Below are 20523 nucleotides of genomic sequence, written 5' to 3' on the forward strand. Positions count from 1 at the left end.
CACTAGCAGAAGACAAGTTGTCCAAGGTGTATTATAATTAATACCTACAAATAATAGCACCATTCTTATCCATCATCTATAAGAGATCATTGGAAGAGCGGAAAGTTCCACGGGACTGGAAGAAGGCCCAGGTCATAGCAATCTTTAAACAGGGTAGAAAATCGGAATCATATAATTACCGGCCAATTTCACTGACATCGATTTGTTGTAGAATCATGGAACATATTTTGCATTCAGACATAATGACCTTTCTAGACTCTGGGAAGCTCATGCTCATTTGCAGAAACCAGCTCGGTTTTAGGAAACAGCGGTCATGCGACACACAGCTGGCCCTCTTTGTGCATGATATACAACTGGCTCTATATATCGGCTCCCAGGTTGATGCCATATTTCTCGACTTTCGAAAGGCGTTCCGCATTGTTGCTTGCTCCAAAAAGTGCGCGCTTACGGTCTATCCGATAACATACGCAGTTGGATAGAAAGTTTTCTAACAGACAGGGAGCAGTATGTCGTCCTGAATGGGGTGACTTCAACAGAAACAAGCGTAACTTCAGGTGTGCCCCAGGGCAGCGTAATAGGTCCGCTGCTTTACGATTTACATAAACGATCTGGTTGATGGTATTGACAGCGACATTAGACTGCCGGTAATGCTGTAGTGTACAAGAAAGTAGTATCACACGAAAGTTGCGAACAAATTAATGAGGATTTGCAGAAAATTAATGCGTGGTGTAATGACTGGCAGTTATCTCTCAAGTGTAACCTAATGCGTAAAACAAGGCGAAAATCCCCATTAATGTACGAGTACAAAATAAATGCCCAGTCTTTGGAAGCGGTAAAATCCGTCAAGTATCTGGGTGTAACTATTCGAAATGATCTCAAATGGAATGATCGGATCACACAAGTAACGGGTAAGAGAAACTCTAGTTTGCGGTTTATTGGTAGAATCCTGAAGCGTTGCAGTCCTTCAACAAAGGAAATAGCTTACAATACGTTAGTTCGTTCAGTCTTAGAGTATTGTTCGTCTGTAGGGGACCCTTACCAGTTGGGTCTGATTCAGGAGATTGAGAAGGTCCAAAGAAGAGCGGCAAGATTCGTGACTGGTACATTTAGCCATCGCGAGAGTGTTACAAATGTCACAAATGTCATAGAAAGTCTGAAGTGGGACACACTTGCAGATAGACTACGCACTAAATGGAAGGGGCTGCTCACTACATTCCGAAATGCGATCTTTTCCGAGGATGTAGATCATATATTATTACCACCAACTTTCACATCGCGCAATTATCACCATTCAGTGATAAGCGAAATTAGAGCTCGTACTGAGGCGTTCAATTGCCTCGCGCGATCCGTGAGTGGAACAGGGGGGGGGGGGGGGGGGGGGAATATGACTTTGGCGCGATTTGTGCCCTCTTCCACACACCGCTTGGTGGCTAGCGGAGTATATATGTAGATGTAGAGCTGGAAGTATATAATGACAGAACCAGAAACGTATGAATAATAACATGTCCGCAGAAATGCCGTTGGCGAAATAGTTGCGAATGTATGTTTAGCAGCCGCCACTCACTTCGGTTGGAAATGATGTCTTTGTGCAAATGCATAATCTGACAAAAAATGTGAAGCACCCACAAGAGGAGGAGGAAGCGAAGTAAAACTTCGCGGGTTGACAGACTGTGGTGTAATTTCAGTGATTACAAGATAGTCCAATTTAGAGAGAACTCAGCAGTATGAGCCAAACTATGGATATGATGCTGCACCCGCTCTGACCTGGATGCATGCACTGATTCGGTAGAGAAGGGTCTCATAAAACCGCTACATTTTTTTCATGAGGCAAGCTGGTCCACATCTGTTGTAACCGGTGCTTGACATCCAAGATCCTGACACTTCTGTAGTGGTCCCATACATATTCTAAAGGGGACGAATCTGGGGATCTAGCTGGCCATTTGAGCACGTCACAGATGGTCATAGAGACAATTGCCATGCATGGTTGAGCACTGTCATGTTGAAAAATTGCACACCGTACCGTCGCATCAGAGGTAACACATCAGGATGCAGGATGTCCGTTACATGCCGTCAGAGATCCCTGAGCCACGCCCAGCTGTCATCTGAAGTCATACCCGATGGCACCTCATACCATGACACAAGGACCAAAAGCGCTGTGCATCTACAAAACATTGGAAGAACGGGTCCACGACCATCCAAGGTAGTGTAGAACTGTGATTCAACGCTGAATAAAATACGATGCCATTTATCAGCAGCCCATGGCTGGTTGCACCGCCACCATTGCAAACGCAGCCTCTCGTGTTGTGGTGCTAACGGTAGCCTATGCATTGGTCTGTATCCTACCAATGGTGTGTCATGACACAGAATGTTGGAGTCCTTTACTTCTTCTCGGATAGCAGGCGCAGGTGTGGAGGTGTTGGCACGTGCTTGGTGCACAGTACAGGGAATTTACACCTACATCTACATTTATACTCCGCAAGGCACCCAGTGGCATGTGGCGGAGGGAACTTTACGTGCCACTGTCATTACCTCCCTTTCCTGTTCCAGTCGCGTACGGTTAGCGAGAAGAACGACTGCCGGAAAGCCTCCGTGCGCGCTCGAATCTCTCTAATTTTACATTCGTGATCTCCTCGGAAGGTATAAGTAGGGGGAAGCAATATATTCGATACCTCATCCAGAAACGCACCCTCTCGAAATCTGGACAGCAAGCTACACCACGATGCAGAGCGCCTCTCTTGCAGAGTTTGCCACTTGAGTTTGTTAAACATCTCCGTAACGCTATCACGATTACCAAATAACCCTGTGACGAAACGCGCCGCTCTTCTTTGGATCTTCTCTATCTCCTCTGTCAACCCGACCTGGAACGGATCCCACACTGATGAGCAATACTCAAGTATAGGTCGAACGAGTGTTTTGTAAGCCACCTCCTTTGTTGATGGACTACATTTTCTAAGGACTCTCCCAAAGAATCCAACCTGGCACGCACCTTACCAACAATTAATTTTAAATGATCATTCCACTTCAAATCGTTCCGCACGCATACTCCCAGATATTTTACAGAATTAACTGCTACCAGTGTTTGTTCCGCTATCATATAATCATACAATAGAGGATCCTTCTTTCTACGTATTCGCAATACATTACATTTGTCTATGTTAAGGGTCAGTTGCCATGCCCTGCACCAACTGCCTATCCGCTGCAGATCGTCCTGCATTACGCTGCAATTTTCTAATGCTGCAACTTCTCTGTATACTACAGCATCATCCGCGAAAAGCCGCATGGAACTTCCGACACTATCTACTAGGTCATTTATATATATTGTGAAAAGCAATGGTCCAATAACACTCCCCTGTGGCATGCCAAACGTTACTTTAACGTCTGTAGACGTCTCTCCATTGAGAACAACATGGTGTGTTCTGTTTGCTAAAATCTCTTCAATCCAGCCACACAGCCGGTCTGATATTCCGTAGGCTCTTACTTTGTTTATCAGGCGACAGTGCGGAACTGTATCGAACGCCTTTCGGAAGTCGAGGAAAATGGCATCTACCTGGGAGCCTGTATCTAATAGTTTCTGGGTCTCATGAATAAATAAAGCGAGTTGGGTCTCACACGATCGCTGTTTCCGGAATCCCTTCCCTTGCGATGGTCAGACGTGTTCGACTGGAAGTCAGAGACAGGAATGCATGCCATCACTCTTTCATGCAGTGACCACAACAGTATGTCCTTCATCAGGACACTGCACGTTCAAAAAAATGTGTGAATTCCTAAGGGACCAAACTGCTTAGATCATCGGTCCCTAGACTACTTAAACTAACTTATGCTACGTACAACACACACCCCCATGCCCGAGAGATGACTCGACCTTCCGGTGAGAGGGGCCGCGCAGTCCGTGACATGACGCCTCAAACCGCGCGGCCACTCTGCGCGGCGATACTGCATGATTCGACAACACCGTCAATGGAAGGTCCACAATTTGGCACTTTTCAAGCTGCGTCAGGTACTCTATCTCATACGAGTAAGGCGGCATCTCCGTGACCAGCACGGTGCTGCTGAGTGCAGTACCTAATGTTGACCACGTCCACGGACCTCCTAACAACACTAGACACCAGTAACACTAATGCATCTTCCTGGCAGATTAAAACTGTGTGCTGGACCGAGACCTATCGGAGGCAAGTGCTCTACGGACTGAGCTATCCAATCACACTTCACGATCCATCCTCAAAGCTGCACTTACTCGTCTCCCACCTTCTGAACTTCACAGAACTTCTCCTGCGAAAACTGCAAGACTAGCACTCTTGGAAGACAGGACATTGAGGATACGTAGCATAGCAATAGCCACAGCCATAGCCTGGGGGATGTCGAGCTGTGAGGACAGGTCATGAGTTGAGCTTGGACCTGAGTTCGAGTCTCGGTCGCGCACACAGTTTTAATCTACCAGGAAGTTTCATATCAGAGCACACTCCTCTTCAGAGCGAAAATTTCATTTCGGGAACACTAATGCTCTCTGCTGTCCTTTCTACCTACTACAGACAATCGCAATTCTAATCATCATTTACCCGCCGATGATGTGCGTGTGTACGAAGTTATTTTGATACCCGAGCAGGTCTTCTGTTTGCTTCGCTTTTTGTGTCAGGGAATGTACATTTGAAATGTAAATTGTCGATTTGAACCCCAGCCAGTTGGGCTCAGTTTCAAATAAGCACACATACTCTCCATCGTCCGGTAACGAATAACACTGAATGTGTACTTCGGGGTAACAGGCTATCGTTTCATTTCGGCAGACATTCTTTCAACAAAACTAAACGAACGAGGGTGCTTCCAGTTTCTGTGGCGGGTAATCTCTCGGTTGCTTGGGATGTTGCCCAAGCTCAAAGTTGGGGAACGTGCTACATGCGTTGTGAGGTAGCATAACAGTCTGCTGATGATGGAAAACGATTTCTAAAGCGCCAATGTGGTCCGAAATAGAACAGTCGAGCAGAATTTGTACTTTGGCCTGCAAGATAGCCTGATCTCAATCCTCTGGTATTTTCTGTCTCGGGTTATCTCAAAAGTGAAACGCACATCACTTCCATTGATGCAATTAAAGAACACAGACAGTGATTTGTATAGTCTTGCCAGGCTTTACGATATGATCCAGGGGTGTTTGGAGGACTTGGTAACTCACTGTAGGCGAGACTGCAATACTGCATCCAAATAGACGACACCTGCAACACCACCTCTCGCTCATATCTCACGTCCCCTAGACACAGGAAAAGAAGACGAAGATTTCGGAAGACAGCAATGCAGCTCTGTTTACACATAAGAAAGCACGCTGAGAGGGTTGTTCAATGTCATTGAATTCGCCCCAAACGTGTTTTATGTGAGCTACACTACTTTTTGTCCTCACTATCCTCGCGCAACTTAGCATTTGCTATATGGTAACGATATGGAAGTCGCACGGGCAAATTTTTACCCTCCCCCTTTCTTCTCGTTACTTGTGGTCATGTACGTCTGTTACGTACATTTTTTGGGTGGTTGATGTGGCGCGTGACGTCATACGAACGCAGACAGAAAAGAACGACTTTTTTTTTGTTCTTTTTTTTAAAGGTGGGTTTTGGTGTCGGGCAGCTCTGCAGCGTAGCCCCAGACCTAGGTTGGGTTGGAGGGTAGGACTTAGGTTGTGACTTTACGAAGCCAATGAATATGAATACGAAATATTAGTTGTGGTGAATGCAGATTTCCCTGAGCTATTTATACCAACCATTTTGATGACTTTATGGGGAAGTGCCAGCGGGTGGTATTAGTATGTTCAATATTTCAGCGTCCATTCATTTCACTTTAGACCATCCATAACTTCTCTAAATAATCTCAGGAGAATACCAGAATATTACTGACGGTGGTTCAAAATCCATACATTCCCCTGCAACAGCGTGTGTAACTGTAACTAACATGGTAACTTCTCTAACTTTTTGTTGACATCTGCGACTGCTCTGAAACGTTTAACGATAACGCGTTACAGAAAGTCTGCAGGAACACATATTCACGACCTGGTAGTAGTATGGGGGCAGTAAAAATGACACTTCTTAGATTCTACGTAAAGAGGGGAGGGTTGGAGGGAGGATGCCAATGGCCTGCAAATAGAGAGTGTGAGTGGTCAACAAACGCACAGCGAAGAGGGCACGTCTGATAACTAGAAGCGAAATTTCTGAGGGAGATAACTGATATGTCGTTGACAAGACTTGGGACCTATTGGAGCAGTAAGGTTAACTTGGATTAAGTAAGTTATTTTTTTTTTAGTATACAGAACAAGTGTGAATCATTCACCTGTCTATGAATAGAGGTAATAAACAATTACTGTCGGATTGCGAGACACCTGAAAACACATGTATGATTTCAAATAAAAGAGCAAAAGGTTATTTGTAGGGAAATTTCTGCATCTTTTACAGGCTAGATTTCCTACCACATTATTCACAGTACCAATGATTCGTTTTTCGGCCCAACTACCGCTTAAACCGAAGTGTTTTCTGTGCTGTCCATTTATGTCTATTTTCGAAAGAAAAAATTGTCCTTCAAGTAGCTCCCTGTTTATCGCGACAAGGTTGAGCTCCCCCCATATCCAGACGTCACACTAATGGATATCCCTTCCCGTAGAAGGCATTGGACTTATTCATGGCCCCTGTGAGGCACTTGGTTATGCTGACCACTTTGCTGCTGGGTTCAGCTGTGTATGCCGCCTCAGCAGTTCACACCAGCAAGACAGAACGAGGGCTGTTAGGTAAGTAAGGTTCGATCGGACGCGAAATGGAAACCACGGTGATAATAAAAAATGTTTTATTTCCAACAGTTAGCTACACCTTCCAGCTACTACTCCACACAGTCCACGGTCCGACTTAGACATCTGTCGTAGCGCTGTACCAACTTTCCTATACTCTCGTCTTGGAAGGAAGTCACGTGTACCAATTCTCTACGCTGTAAACAGATCGTTGTCTATGCCAAAATGTTGTCTTCGTAGCCAGCGGTTCAATTGGGCAGGTGTGAAACTCAGGGGGAGCCAATTACGGGCTGTATGGTTGGCGATCAAACACTTGCCATCGAAAACGCTGCAGGATCATCTACATTGCCCCTGCAGAGTGCGGCCAAGAATTGTCATGAAGAAGGAAACACATGACAGGTACATTGTGTGGTTTGCATGACATCAGACGAAATCTCTCACGAAACCCTCATTCTAGACGGGAGAAACCACTCTCTGGACATCTTTAAGTGTTGATTGTGCGCACAGAACTGAAAAGAGCGATTGACGGGCATACTAGAGACACTGCAAATGTTCAACGGATTTTCATTGTGGTTTCTATTTCGTTTCCGATTGGACCATACTGTCCGAACAGCTCTCGTATATCTTTCCAACAGAGATGGGTTCTATGCATTCGATGATTAACCTACAAGCGTCGTTCAAGGGATGGTCCACAGGACAGGAAATCGATTTGGACTTCCGACGGTCTGTTAAAATCTGTTGCCCGCAAACAGGGTCAAGTTCTATCCATTTATGCCACTTGGGACTGTGAGAACTGAGGAACATAGCAGGGTGTGATAGCGCAAAGGATTCGACATAAGCGCGCTTCGTCGTACCCAAATCGCGTATCTACAAAGCAAAGACCACTGCCTCTGAGATCGTGCAGCCACTGGGATTTCAACATGGCACGTTATGACGGATATACCGTGAATACCTCTGTACAGGGAAAACCGAAGCCAGCGTAGTAGTCGAGTATCGTGGATTTTAACAGCCGATAGACTGGCCACAGTGAAGAAAATCACTTGCCAATTCGATGTTGGTTAGCACCAAATGGTGAACAGTCATAACATCCAAACCTACCTCGTTAATATGGGGTGTAGTAGCTACAGTCCTAAACAAATAGCTGTTCTCATCACACGTCACAGCGCACGATTAGTAAGTCGGAGGAACTTCGCGATCACACCCTAGAAGCACCTGGACTGGCGAGTCTCGGTATACTTCGATATACGCCGAAGGCAGGGGGCAAGTGAGTTGGAAATCATATAAGGTAATGCAGTCTATGTGCCAACAGAACAAAGTTCAGACATGTGGTGGATGTGATGTCATGTGCGGGCCGTTTATATGGAGTAAAATGGGACACCTAGCACCTGATGGCGTATCATCAGCTCTCACAAGCGAACTTTATAGAAACTCATTACGATCTCTCAGCGTTATTGATTAATTACCTGCTTCTCTGTGTTCAGCCTGGTTGTTGATTCCATTATTGTACAAGATAAGCTGCATGACGAAAACAATGAACCACCCACAAGGGGAGGAGGTAATGAAGTGAAAATTCACGGTTCCAGGGGTTATGTGTTCTATAGGATTCAGGTCAGGACTCTGTGAAGGCCAGTCCATCACAGGGATGGTATTGTCGTGTAAACACTCCACCACAGGCCGTGCATTGTAAACACGTGTTCGATCGTGTTAAAAGATGCAGTCGCCATTCCCGAATTGCTCTTCAACAGTGGGAAGCAAGAAAGTACTTACAGCGTCAATGTAGGCATAAGCTGTGATAGTGCCACGCAAAACAACAAGGGGTGCAAGCCGCCTTCATGAAAAACACGACCACATCATAACACGACCGCCCCCAAATTTTACTGTGGGCACTACACACGCTGGCAGATGACGTTCACCGGGCATTTCCCATACCCACACCCTGCCATCGGATCGCTACATTGAGTACCGTGATTCGTCACTCCACACAACGTTTTTCCACTGTTCAATGGTCCTTACATCAAGCGAGGCGTTGTTTGGCATTTACCGGAGTGATGTGTGGCTTTTGAGCAGCCGCTCGACCATGAAATCCAAGATTTCTCACCTCCCGCCTACCTGTCATAGAACATGCAGTGGATCCTGATGAGGTTTGGAGTTCCTGTGTGACAGATGTCTGCCTATTTACACATTACGACCATCGTCAACTGTCGGTGGTCCCTGTCGGCAAACAGACGATATTGGCCTGTACGCTTTAGTGCTGTACGTGTCCCTTCACCTTTCCACTTCACTATCACATCGGAAACAGTGGACCTATGGATGTTTAGGAGTATGGAAATCTCGCGTACATATGAGTGACACAAATGACACCCACTCTGCTCTCTCACGATGTCCAACATAATATTAAAAACGTACGTTTTTGGGGGTGTCCGGATACTTTTGATCACATAATGTATATATCCGATTGAAGTGTGGTATGTGCATGAAGTTACGTTGATTGGCATGTGACTGTCATTTGGGTGCTTCACTGTTTTTGTTACGCAGCGTCTTTCGACGACCGGGTCAGTCGTTTTCTTCAGTTGCTGCAAGCTGTTCTATTTCGTGGAGTCGCTGCTTGGACTCTCACCAGGCTATGAGGTGGTGTTGGCGTCGTGTGACTATTTATAGCTGATTTCGACTTCTGACGCCCGTTGTGTGCTTTGACGCTCCCCTTTTGCAGCTCATTTGTATTTCAGAGCCCACTTTGTCATTCCGTGAAACAAATTATCAGCCTTCTCGAGCTCTAATGAAGGAGATTGCAAACGAGATATAAATAAATTAATTGCTGGATCCCTAGCCTTGCTTAAATTGTAGCCTCCTCCTCCATTTCTTCTGTTTTCCCGCTTATTTATTTCGACTGATTGCTTGGTTACGAAAATTGGTGTTTGAACAGTGATGGTGGTCTCGTCATATTTTATTTCATGAGCATACACGAGGTAATGTTCGATGATAGCTCATCTGTTCTGTTATTTTAATCTGATGTGTCGCTAATGTTCATTGGACCTGTTCTCGAGTGTTCTAACAGAATGTTCTATACATGATATGCCACCGGCCTTTAGAGGCCTAGATCGTCTTTAACATTATAATGAAGATCTTTTTATCGTAGTTGATGCAAGCGAAACGCAATGGATGACACGTTTCCATAGGAGTCTCTAATTTTTCTGGGGAGTGGGCCAGCAAAACACAGATAAACGGTTCTTAGCTTTAATGCTTCCTCAGTCTCAACCTCTTCTTCAGTTGTAGTTAGTTGTGACTGCAACGCCCGTTCAATCTGCTCATCACCGTCCCCTCTCCTACAACCAAAGTTTCGCGACTCTGACTGGAACGTAAGCTCTCGGAATTTCAACAGTAAACACCTCCGTGATGCGCTATGCCTCTCTTTAAGCGTCTGCCATTGGAGTTGGTTATCTTTGTAGTGCTCTCGCCTCAAGTAAACGATCCAGTGATGAAAAGCTCTGAGCTTTCTCTATCTCTCCTGTTAATCTAATCTGGTGAGGATGCCATACAAGTTTCCCAAACTGATGTGAACACTCAAGTATTTATCCAACAAGTGTTCAATGAGTCACTTATTTCCATACCAGTCTCTTAATGAATGTCAGCCCGGCATCTGCCTTTTCTGCAATTTGTTTTATGTGGTTATTCCACTTCACGTAGTTCTGGATCGTTATTCCTAGGTATTGTACGCTACCTATTGTATCTAGCAATTTGTTGGCAATAGTATAATTTTATAGCAGTAAATTTCTTCACTTATACATGCGCAATGTGTGACATTTATCGAAGTTCGTTGTAAGCTGCCATTTCATGCAAAAATCGTCTATGCTTTTCAGTTTTTTCTACTCTTCGTTACAATGTCGTAACAGTCGGGTTTATATGGCGGCGATATGGACAGTATATGTGCTGTCCACAAATTCGACATCTACACGGTTACTCTGCAGTTCACACTCAGATGTTGGGCAGAATGTTCATAGACCCATTTTCAGACGATGTCTCTACTCATTGGCTTCTCTCTCGGGCTCTTCGGCTGGCGATTGTTTGACGATTTTTCCGACGTTTCTCCAGCACGAGTAGCTAACATTCTTAAAGCTTCACTCTCGAATGCTGGTGGCGGACTGGAGAGTGAAGCTTTGACGTTGTCAGCCCCTCGTGGTGGCGGAACGTCGGAAAAATCTTCAAACAAACGTCGGCCGAAGAGCCCGAGACAAGTCGAAAGGAAATTTATCAGCAACTGACCACGAAAGCCTTAACAATAATGCAGTTTCTCTACAGTTCCACTCGTGGTAGCACTTGTCAAGGAGATCTCCTAAATCTTTCCGTGCGAAGTCTGGTTTCTCTTGTATCATCTCGATGACCATTTCTCCGTAAGCAGATGGGAAACAGCAATTCAGGATGCTGTTCGGAGGAGGAAGTTTGTTATTGTGTTTAACGAAAAGTTGCCGCCGGAGAGGAAAACGCCTTTGTTATGATGACTGTCACCCCAGGTCACTTACCAAGTCTCTGACAGAAACTGCTACACTTCTTTGAACTTTCTCAATGTCCTCCGTCAATCCTATTTCGTAAGAATCCCATCCTGCGCAGCAATAGTCGAGAGGAGGACGGAGAAGCGTAGTGTTGGCCGTGTCTTTAGTAGATCTGCTTACGACTTTCAGCTATTTTGGTTCGCACTCTCCACAATTAAGTTGATCGTCATCACAGGCCTGGACAGTTGCTGGTCATTAGTTATTACTTGACAACCTTCAAATTTCGATAGTTCTTAGTGAAAGCGAAATTTAAATGAACTGCTTTTAGCAGACACTTTGGGGACATTACAGTTTTTAGTGCTCAGGTCAGTTTCCACTTTTCATGCAATCAGTTTGTAATTTGATTTGATCTTCTTATGACTTTATTGGACGGCAAACAAACTAAGAGGGGCGCTGAGATTGTCTCCTAAATCATTTATTTAGATTAAGAACAGCGGAGAGTTTTGGGGAACCTCAGAGCGTTTCCCTTACGGGGCAGGTCCCGCCGCCTTGGTGCAGGTCTTATTACATTAGACGCCACACTGGGCAACTCGCTCGCCGTATGGGGATGAAATGATGATGAAGACAACACAACACCCAGTCCGTGAGCGGAGAAAATCCCCGACCCAGCCGGGAATCGAACCCGTAAGACGGCAATCCGTCACGCTGACCACTCAGCTATCGGGGCGGACACCTCATATATAACTTCGGTTTCACTTAATGACAGAACGGACGGCGACCCTCCTGGCAGGAAATTATGAATCGATTTGCACAGCCGAAATGGTGCTCCATTGTAAAGCAATATCATTGGAAGCTGCATGTGAGGAATGGTGGCAAAAGCCTTCTCGAAATCTAGAACTACGGCTTTAACATAAGGCCCTCTTGTGGATAGCATTCATTACTCCGAGCGAAAAAAGAGCGATACTTTCTGAATGCGTGTTGACTAAGTATGTGTCAATAGATCGTTTTTTGCAGGTATTTGATACTGCTGAACACATTGCAACCTGTCTGATCAAAACTATCCGGATATCCCTGTGCAGTACAGAACTGACCAGTAGATGTCACGTGAGGTGGACCAGCCAGCATAAAAGAAGGCTGCGAGTACTGAGTTGTCAATAGAGAAACTGCAACAGCAGAACGGGTCGGTCAGGAGAGCGTGGTGACTTTGAACGTGGACTAGCCATTGGATGTCACCTGAGGGACAAATTACATTTCAATCCTTGTAAAGCTTCCCAAATAGCGTATTGATGTCGTGAATGTGAAGTGGAAACGCCAAGGAACAACCTCAGCTAAACAAAGACAGGCAGACTTCGCATGATGACGGACAGTAGCCTTCCAGCATTGCGAAGGATTGTTGTATAAAATCACACGAAATCGAGGAAGGTGTGACTCATAAATTCGATACCGCTACCGGAAGTCCAGCTACACAATTACATTGCACAGGTAAGTAAGAAGAATGGGGTGCAGTGGTCGAACTGCACCTGAAAAGCCACACTTTTCTGCGGTCAGTGCTAAGCGACGCTTGAGATGGTGCGAAGAGCTACGCCATTGCACAGTGGATGACTTGAAATGTGTGATTTGATGTGATGAATAGCACTATACGTGTAGCAATCAGATGTGAAGGTGCGGGTTTCGCGAATACTTGGAGAACCTTACTTGCGATCAGTGAAGTTCGGAGAAATTGGTGTTACGGCATGAGAGTGTTGCTCGTGGTGGAGTATGGCCCCCCTTTTGCCTTTAAGAAAACGCTGAATGCCGAAAGATATGAACTCATTTTACGGCACTGTGTATTGCGTACAGTAGGGGAACAGTTCGGAGACGATGACTATTTGTATGAGCACGAAAATGCGCTCTGTCATAAACCAGCACCTATGAGCCAATGATTTCTAGACAATAACATTCTTGAAATGGACCGGCCTGTCTAGGGCTCGGTCCTGTACCCAATGGAACACCTTTGAGATGAGTTAGAACGTTGACTTCGTTTCAGAGCACAGCGTCCAACGTCACAGTCTTTCCTCATTTCGACTCTTGTGGAAGTATTGGCTGCCGTTCGTCCACAGACATTCTTACTCCTTACTGAAAATGTGACCAGCAGAGTTCAACCCGTCATAATGTCCACTAATAGGTGAGATGCTTCTTATCAGATAATGCATCTTCCAAAAGCCTATTACAGTACTCGCTACACCAAGAAGAAATGTTACACCAAGAAGAAATGCAGATGATAAACGGGTATTCATTGGACAAATATATTACACTAGAACTGACATATGATTACATTTTCAAGCAATTTGAGTGCATAGATCCTGAGAAATCAGTACCCAGAACAGCCACCTCTGGACGTAATAACGGCGTTGATACGCCTGGGCATTGAGCCAAACAGAGCTTGGATGGCGTGTACAGGTACAGCTGCCCATGCAGCTTCAACAAGATACCACAGTTAATCTAGAGTAGTGACTGGCGTATTGTGCCGAGCCAGTTGCTCGGCCACCATTGACCAGACGTTTACAATTGGTGAGAGATCTGGCCAGGGCAGCAGCCGAACATTTTCTGTATCCAGAAAGGCCCGTACAGAACCTGCAACATGCGGTCGTGCATTATCCTGCTGAAATGTAGAGTTTCGCAGGGATCGAATGAAGGGTGGTTCAAATGGTTCAAATGGTTCTGAGCACTATGCGACTTAACGTCTGAGGTCATCAGTCGCCTAGAACTTAGAACTAATGAAACCTAACTAACCTAAGGACATCACACACATCCATGCCCGAGGCAGGATTCGAACCTGCGACCGTAGCGGTCGCTCGGCTCCAGACTGCAGCGCCCAGAACCGCACGGCCACTCCGGCCGGCAATGAAGGGTGGAGCCACGGGTCGTAACACATCTGAAATGTAACGTCCACTGTTCAAAGTGCCGTCAATGTGAACAAGAGGTGACCGAGACGTGTAACCAATGGCACCCCATACCATCACGCCGGGTGATACGCCAGTATGGCGATGACGAATACACGCTTCCAATGTGCGTTCACCGCGATGTCGCCAAACACGGATGCAACCATCATGATGCTGTAAACAGAACCTGGATTCATCCGAAAAAATGACGTTTTGCCATTCGTGCACCCAGGTTCGTCGTCGAGTACACCATCACAGGCTCTCCTGTCTGTGATGCAGCGTCACGGGTAACCGCAGCCACCGTCTTCGAGATGAAAGTCCATGCTGCTGTAAACGTCGTCGAACTGTTCGTGCAGATGTTTGTTGTCTTGCAAACGTCCGCATCTGTTGACTCAGGGATCGAGACGTGGCTGCACGATCCGTTGCAGCCATGCGGATAAGATGCCTGTCATCTCGACTGCTAGTGATACGAGGCCCTTGGGATTCAGCACGGCGTTCCGTATTACCCTCCTGAACCCACCGATTCCATATTCTGCTTACAGTCATTCGATCTCGACCAACGCGAGCAGCAATGTCGCGAAACGATAAATCGCAATCGCGATAGGCTACAATCCGACCTTTATCAAAGTCGGAAAAGTGATGGTACGCACTCCTGCTCTTTACACGAGGCATCAAAACAACGTTTCCCCAGGCAATGCCGGTCAACTGCTGTTTGTGTCGGTTGGTAACTTTCCTCGTGTCAGCACGTTGTAGGTGTCGCCACCGCCGCCAACCTTGTGTGAATGCTCTGAAACACTAATCATTTGCATATCACAGCATCTTCTTCCTGTCGGTTACTTTTCGCGTCTGTAGCACGTAATCTTCGTGGTGTAGCAATTTTAATGGCCAGTAGTGTACAACCCAAAGTGCAGGGACAGGGCGGAAATGATACAGGTGCGGAGTGTGTCTGTACCCTCTACCACTGCACGATGCAGTGGCTTAAGGAATCGTGGTGCAGGTAAGAGTGGTACTCTGGAGAAGTCGGTGATGGGCAGGGGGTGGGTGGTGGGGGGAGTGGGGGGGGCGGGGGGGGGGGGGGGGAAGGCGCTGCAGCCGCTGCGCCCGGCCCCGGCTGTGGGCGCCGAGGTCGGCGCGTATCGACTGTGCCCGCGCCGCCGGCAGCATCCCATTTGGCGTCTTTCAGCGCGCGCCGTAATATTTCGCCGCGGGATCAGAAAGTGCAGGCGGCCGCCTCCGCCGCCGCCCGCCCCCGCTCGCTAACCGCATCAGCAGCGAAATACATTTCTCCGCCCCCACCCCGCCCCGCTTCAGCCCCTCTATCTTGATATAATTTGGGCTCCAGTAAGCAGCGGCACAGGGCGACCAGCAAGTACCGCCTCGCTCGCAAATATCGACGTTTGCTTTCCCTCCGGAATGGCTCTCCGATGCAGCTCCCGCGCGTTTCTTCTGGGCCCGCACCGGCTCGGAGACGTTACGTCTTGTAGCTGCTGGGCGCAAAGTACAGAAACAAAAATCCTTGCAAATTTGCTTGTTCCAGTATTTTATCACGCTGCTGAACCAACTCCGTAAGGCCCATTGTAAAGATTAATGAAACAGTAAAACGAAGTTTTACACATGAAATTTGACGTTGTCAAATTAGAGCAAGCTATCTATAAGGAGCGATCAAAAAGTTACCGTTTGAGGGCACTGCTGCAGCATATGCAAAGCAACACCACTCCGATAGAGCACCGATGTATAAACAAGGGATTACTGCAGCATTGGTGTTTTTCTGAAGAGCATGAGGTAAATGCCGAAACGTGAACTACGTCGATGTTATAGCCAGATGCATCCAAACAGGATCATCGTGCTATAATTTTTTTTTTTTTTTGTTCCGAAGGACAAACACCTGCAGACATCCAAAAATGGTTCAAATGGCTCTGAGCACTATGGGACTTAACATCTGAGGTCATCAGTCCCCTAGAACGTAGAACTACTTGTACCTAAGTAACCTAAGGACATCACACACATGCATTTCCGAGGCAGGATTCGAACCTGCGACCGTAGCGGTCGCGCGGTTCTGGACTGAAGCGCCCAGAACCGCTCGGTCACCGCGGCCGGCTGCAGACATCCAGCCGAGAATAAAAAATATGATTGGGACAACATGTCTTTCGAAAACCACCGTTCCGGAATGGTACACCAAGTTCGTACGTCCCCGTATCGCAAATTTCGTAAAACAGACGTTATGCCAGCCCAAGTGGGAAACATTCGAGCACCCACTTTATATTTCTCATCTTTCTCCGTGCGATTATCACGCCTTCCGTTCCTAAAAAAGGCCATGAAGGGTCGACGATTCACATCGGGCGAAGAGGTCCAGCCGCAACTTACGAACTTCTTCATGCAGCCCGACACGGTGTTTTATCAAACGAGTAATTTGAACCTGGGATGATTGCCTCGAATCTCATTGCGATTTTGCCTGACTAGCGTACAGATTTTAGACTGTGCAGCCTTCGAACAGAAACTTTGTGATCGCTCCTTATATTTTGGATAATACCAATTTCTATTCACAACTGTCTTGATCATATTTTGTGGATTCATGACAGCTGACTGGTTTCGACTCTAATGAGTCATCGTCAGAGCCAGGGTGTCGTTACGAAAGAAACGCATCAAGTCGTCATATAGCGCTGACAGTGCTAGCTTATAATCAACGGCAACCTTGATGAGAGCTTGATAGCGACTTGATGTGTAACTTTCGCAACAATATCCTGATTCTGAAGATAACTCATTAGACTGAAACTAGTCCAGTGTGAAATAACCACAAAATGCGGTCAAGACAATTTTGATTAAAAAAACGTTTCTACATGGAACTTCAGAATTTAGCTTAGTACAATCAGCGCTCTTAAAACAAAAGTGTGTAGTACAGTGCGATTACATCACTGTCATTCACTTTGACAGCATGTTTCTCGCCATATATTTTGAGGTTTACTTCGAACTTAACGGCAAATAATAGCATTGCTGCTGTCTCTACCAGTAATTAATAGGTACGTATTTAGTGTCGTGCCTCTGAATCGTTCATTACTTACAGATAGCAAGAACTCTACAATAATCCTACTTGCATCACTTACAATAATGCATCAGGTACTCAATCCTATTTCGAGCGAGAAAGATCTGTTACTGAAGTAAATAGTTAACACTGTCTTGTCGATAACTCAACGTCACTGACGATAGGAATACTTTCTTACTCAAATTAAGACAGCAAATAGCCACTTTATTTACTGCATTTATCTTAAATTACAAGAGTCGTTGCCTTTTTCGAACACGAAAGGTCTATCGTCAGCGAGAGGTTTACGATCGGCAGCGTGTCTCGTATATTCTGTTGTTCGACGATGGAATATGGATTCGGAGAGAGGTATAACGGATCACTTGGCATTTGATTACAGCAGCACGAAGCTGTGGATAGGAAACATCACACCACAGTCGACATATGAATATAGAAGACATAGTACGAAACTTACGCTAGCTCCTGATTATGAAGCTTTGATGTTCGAAACTCGTAACGACTCTGTTACGTTAAAGTAAACACAGTAAATTTTTAGCTTGTTGCCCTCTTAGTTTCGGCAAGAGCTAAAGCAGTTACGAACATACAATGATGATCTTACAGCTGAGGCACAAAAAACCGTAACTGTTAATCGCAGTTCTAAGTATCACTAAGCAAACTTGCATCACAATACTGGATCTGCTTACGTGTATCGTAGCGGAAGGCCTTTGGAGGCAGCGGAGAGCGCAGACGTGGCCAGGGCGAAGGGCGCAGGCCGCGTTGAGGTTATGTCGGCGGAGGCGGCTGCCGCCACCGCTGCTCCCCGGCGCCTCCGACTTGCCGCCGCGGCCGCCGGACGCGGAGTGGCGCTGATTGCTCATTAAGCCGCGCACGCGCACATTAAATTAATTAGCGGCGCCGCTCAACAGGTGGCTCTGCCGCCTCCGCGCCGCATCAACACTTGTTAAACTCGAGCGCGCCGCCCTAATGCAATTTAGGCTCGCCGGCAGGCATCCCAGTCCCAACGCTAATTTTTGCTGCACAAAGCGCTCTTTCTTCTCTCTTCCTTTTTTTTTCTTTTTTAAACGGGGGCTACGTCACCCCCTTTCCTTCCTTGCTTTTTCCTCCCTTTACATTTTGACCACTTTCTACGCGCTTGTAAGGCGACACAAATATTCTCTCTCTCTCTCTCTCTCTCTCTCTCTCTCTCTCTGTGTGTGTGTGTGTGTGTGTGTGTGTGTGTGTGTGTGTGCGTGTGAAGCGAAAACTCTCCTGGGCAACTTACCTTGTCGAGTGGGATAGCCAGCCTAATTGGCATATAATTTTTAACTAACGATAAACACAACTGTCAAAAAAGTATTAACGTGAAATAGCCGAGCAACAGTGAAAACAATATTGACAAGAAATATATAGCCTACATCTCGTCGTTTACGACAGGAGTAAGAGTCTTATTTAGATCCATTTTACAGAATTTTCGATCGTCGGTAAACGACATGATTTTTCTTACAAATCACTCTGCCAAATTAGCAAACAGTTATCATATTTTAAATAACTATTACTAAATAACGTCAAAATCATATTATCTCACTTTTTTCTAAAGTTCTTCTACACATAATTGTTTGTTTTTCATACGCTGTACCTCCATGAATCAGTCTGTATATTGAGCAAGCAGTAAAGGAAACAAAAGAAAAATTCGGAGTAGGTATTAAAATCCATGGAGAAGAAATAAAAACGTTGAGGTTCGCCGATGACATTGTAATTCTGTCAGAGACAGCAAAGGATTTGGAAGAGCAGTTGAACGGAAGGGATAGTGTCTTGAAAGGAGGATATAAGATGAACATCAACAAAAGCAAAACAAGGATAATGAAATGTAGAAGAATTAAGTCGGGTGATGCTGAGGGAATTAGATTAGGAAATGAGACTCTTAAAGTAGTAAAAGATTTTTGCTATTTGGCGAGCAAAATAACTGATGATGGTCGAAGTAGAGAGGATATAAAATGTAGACTGGCAATGTCAAGGAAAGCGTTTCTGAAGAAGAGAAATTTGTTAACATCGAGTATAGATTTAAGTGTCAGGAAGTCATTTCTGAAAGTAATTTTATGGAGTGTAGCCATGTATGGAAGTGAAACATGGACGATATATAGTTTGGACAAGAAGAGAATAGAAGGTTTCGAAATGTGGTACTACAGAAGAATGCTAAAGATTAGATGGGTAGATCACATAACTAATGAGGAGGTATTGAATAGAATTGGGGAGAACAGACATTTGTGGAACAACTTGACTAGAAGAAGGGACCGGTTGGTAGGACATGTTCTGAGGCATCAAGGGATCACCAATTTAGTATTGGAGGGCAGCGTGGAGGATAAAAATCGCAGAGGGAGACCAAGCGAAGAATACACTAAGCAGATTCAGAAGGGTGTAGGATGCAGTAGGTACTGGGAGATGAAGAAGCTTGCACAGGATAGAGTAGCATGGAGAGCTGCATCAAACCAGTCTCTGGACTGAAGACCACAACAACAACAAACCTCTATGAAGCGAAATATGTTTTCTTCTTCATGTTGATCCACTTACAGCTCGTGTACTTTTTTATGTAGAGGAATACAACATTTTTTGTCGTGAGTCTGGCAGCTTCTACTATTCCCCTACGTGTGTGATTATATTTTTCGTCTGGTGTGTGTTCCCGGGCGTTTTGTGTGTGTGTGTGTGTGTGTGTGTGTGTTGTCGTTACCCGACGATGGTCACAACATACGTACTCGGAAGGCCACACTCAGATCAAACGTGACGTGGAATTTAAGGTCATCAGTTTCTTGGCAAGGGAATGTCTGCGCACAGGAGTGAGACGGCAAGTTAAAACTGAGAATTTTCTTGTCCTTGTGGTTGGAGACAGTACAGAATGATTTGGATGTTAGGCTATGGAGATAGATACGAGGGTTGAAACTTAAATAGCGGGAACTATTTATTCACAACCGATAGAAAAGAGTTACACGTTTGCACCTGTTACTGTCCTTCAAAGTAGTCACCAGCGTTGCGTAGAACCCGTTGCCAGCGATGTGGAAGGCGTAGTACACCGTTAGCAGAGCCTGTTCTGTTGATGGTGCGAATGGAGCGGTCTACTACCTGTCAAATCTATGGAACAGTTCTGATATGAATGCCATGAAGTGCTTCCTTCATCCTCGGAATCAAATCAAAGTCACAAGGCCTTAACTCCGAGGAGTATGGTGGATGGTACAGTACTCCCTAGTCCCATGGACCGTACAGAACAGCCACAGCTTGCGCTGTTTGCTCCCGTTCATTGTCCTACAAAATGATGGATGGGTTGCGCAGAAAGTGTCGCCGCTTCTTTCGCAAAGT

General features: G+C 45.8%; 1 protein-coding gene across 1 annotated transcript in view; it reads right to left on the reverse strand.

Moving 5' to 3' along the window:
• Window positions 1-18785, reverse strand: part of LOC126474624 (uncharacterized) — a 336077-nt gene extending 317292 nt beyond the window's left edge. Inside the window, exons 1-2 of the mRNA XM_050102103.1 lie at window positions 18761-18785; window positions 17880-18048 (exon numbers count right to left, since the gene is read on the reverse strand). Coding sequence (XP_049958060.1) covers window positions 17880-18048; window positions 18761-18785 — 194 coding nt within the window. The remainder of the gene's footprint in view (window positions 1-17879; window positions 18049-18760) is intronic.
• Between the last annotated feature and the right edge of the window lie 1738 nt (window positions 18786-20523).

This window comes from Schistocerca serialis, chromosome 4 (assembly GCF_023864345.2).
Source record: "Schistocerca serialis cubense isolate TAMUIC-IGC-003099 chromosome 4, iqSchSeri2.2, whole genome shotgun sequence".
Lineage (NCBI taxonomy): Eukaryota > Metazoa > Arthropoda > Insecta > Orthoptera > Acrididae > Schistocerca > Schistocerca serialis.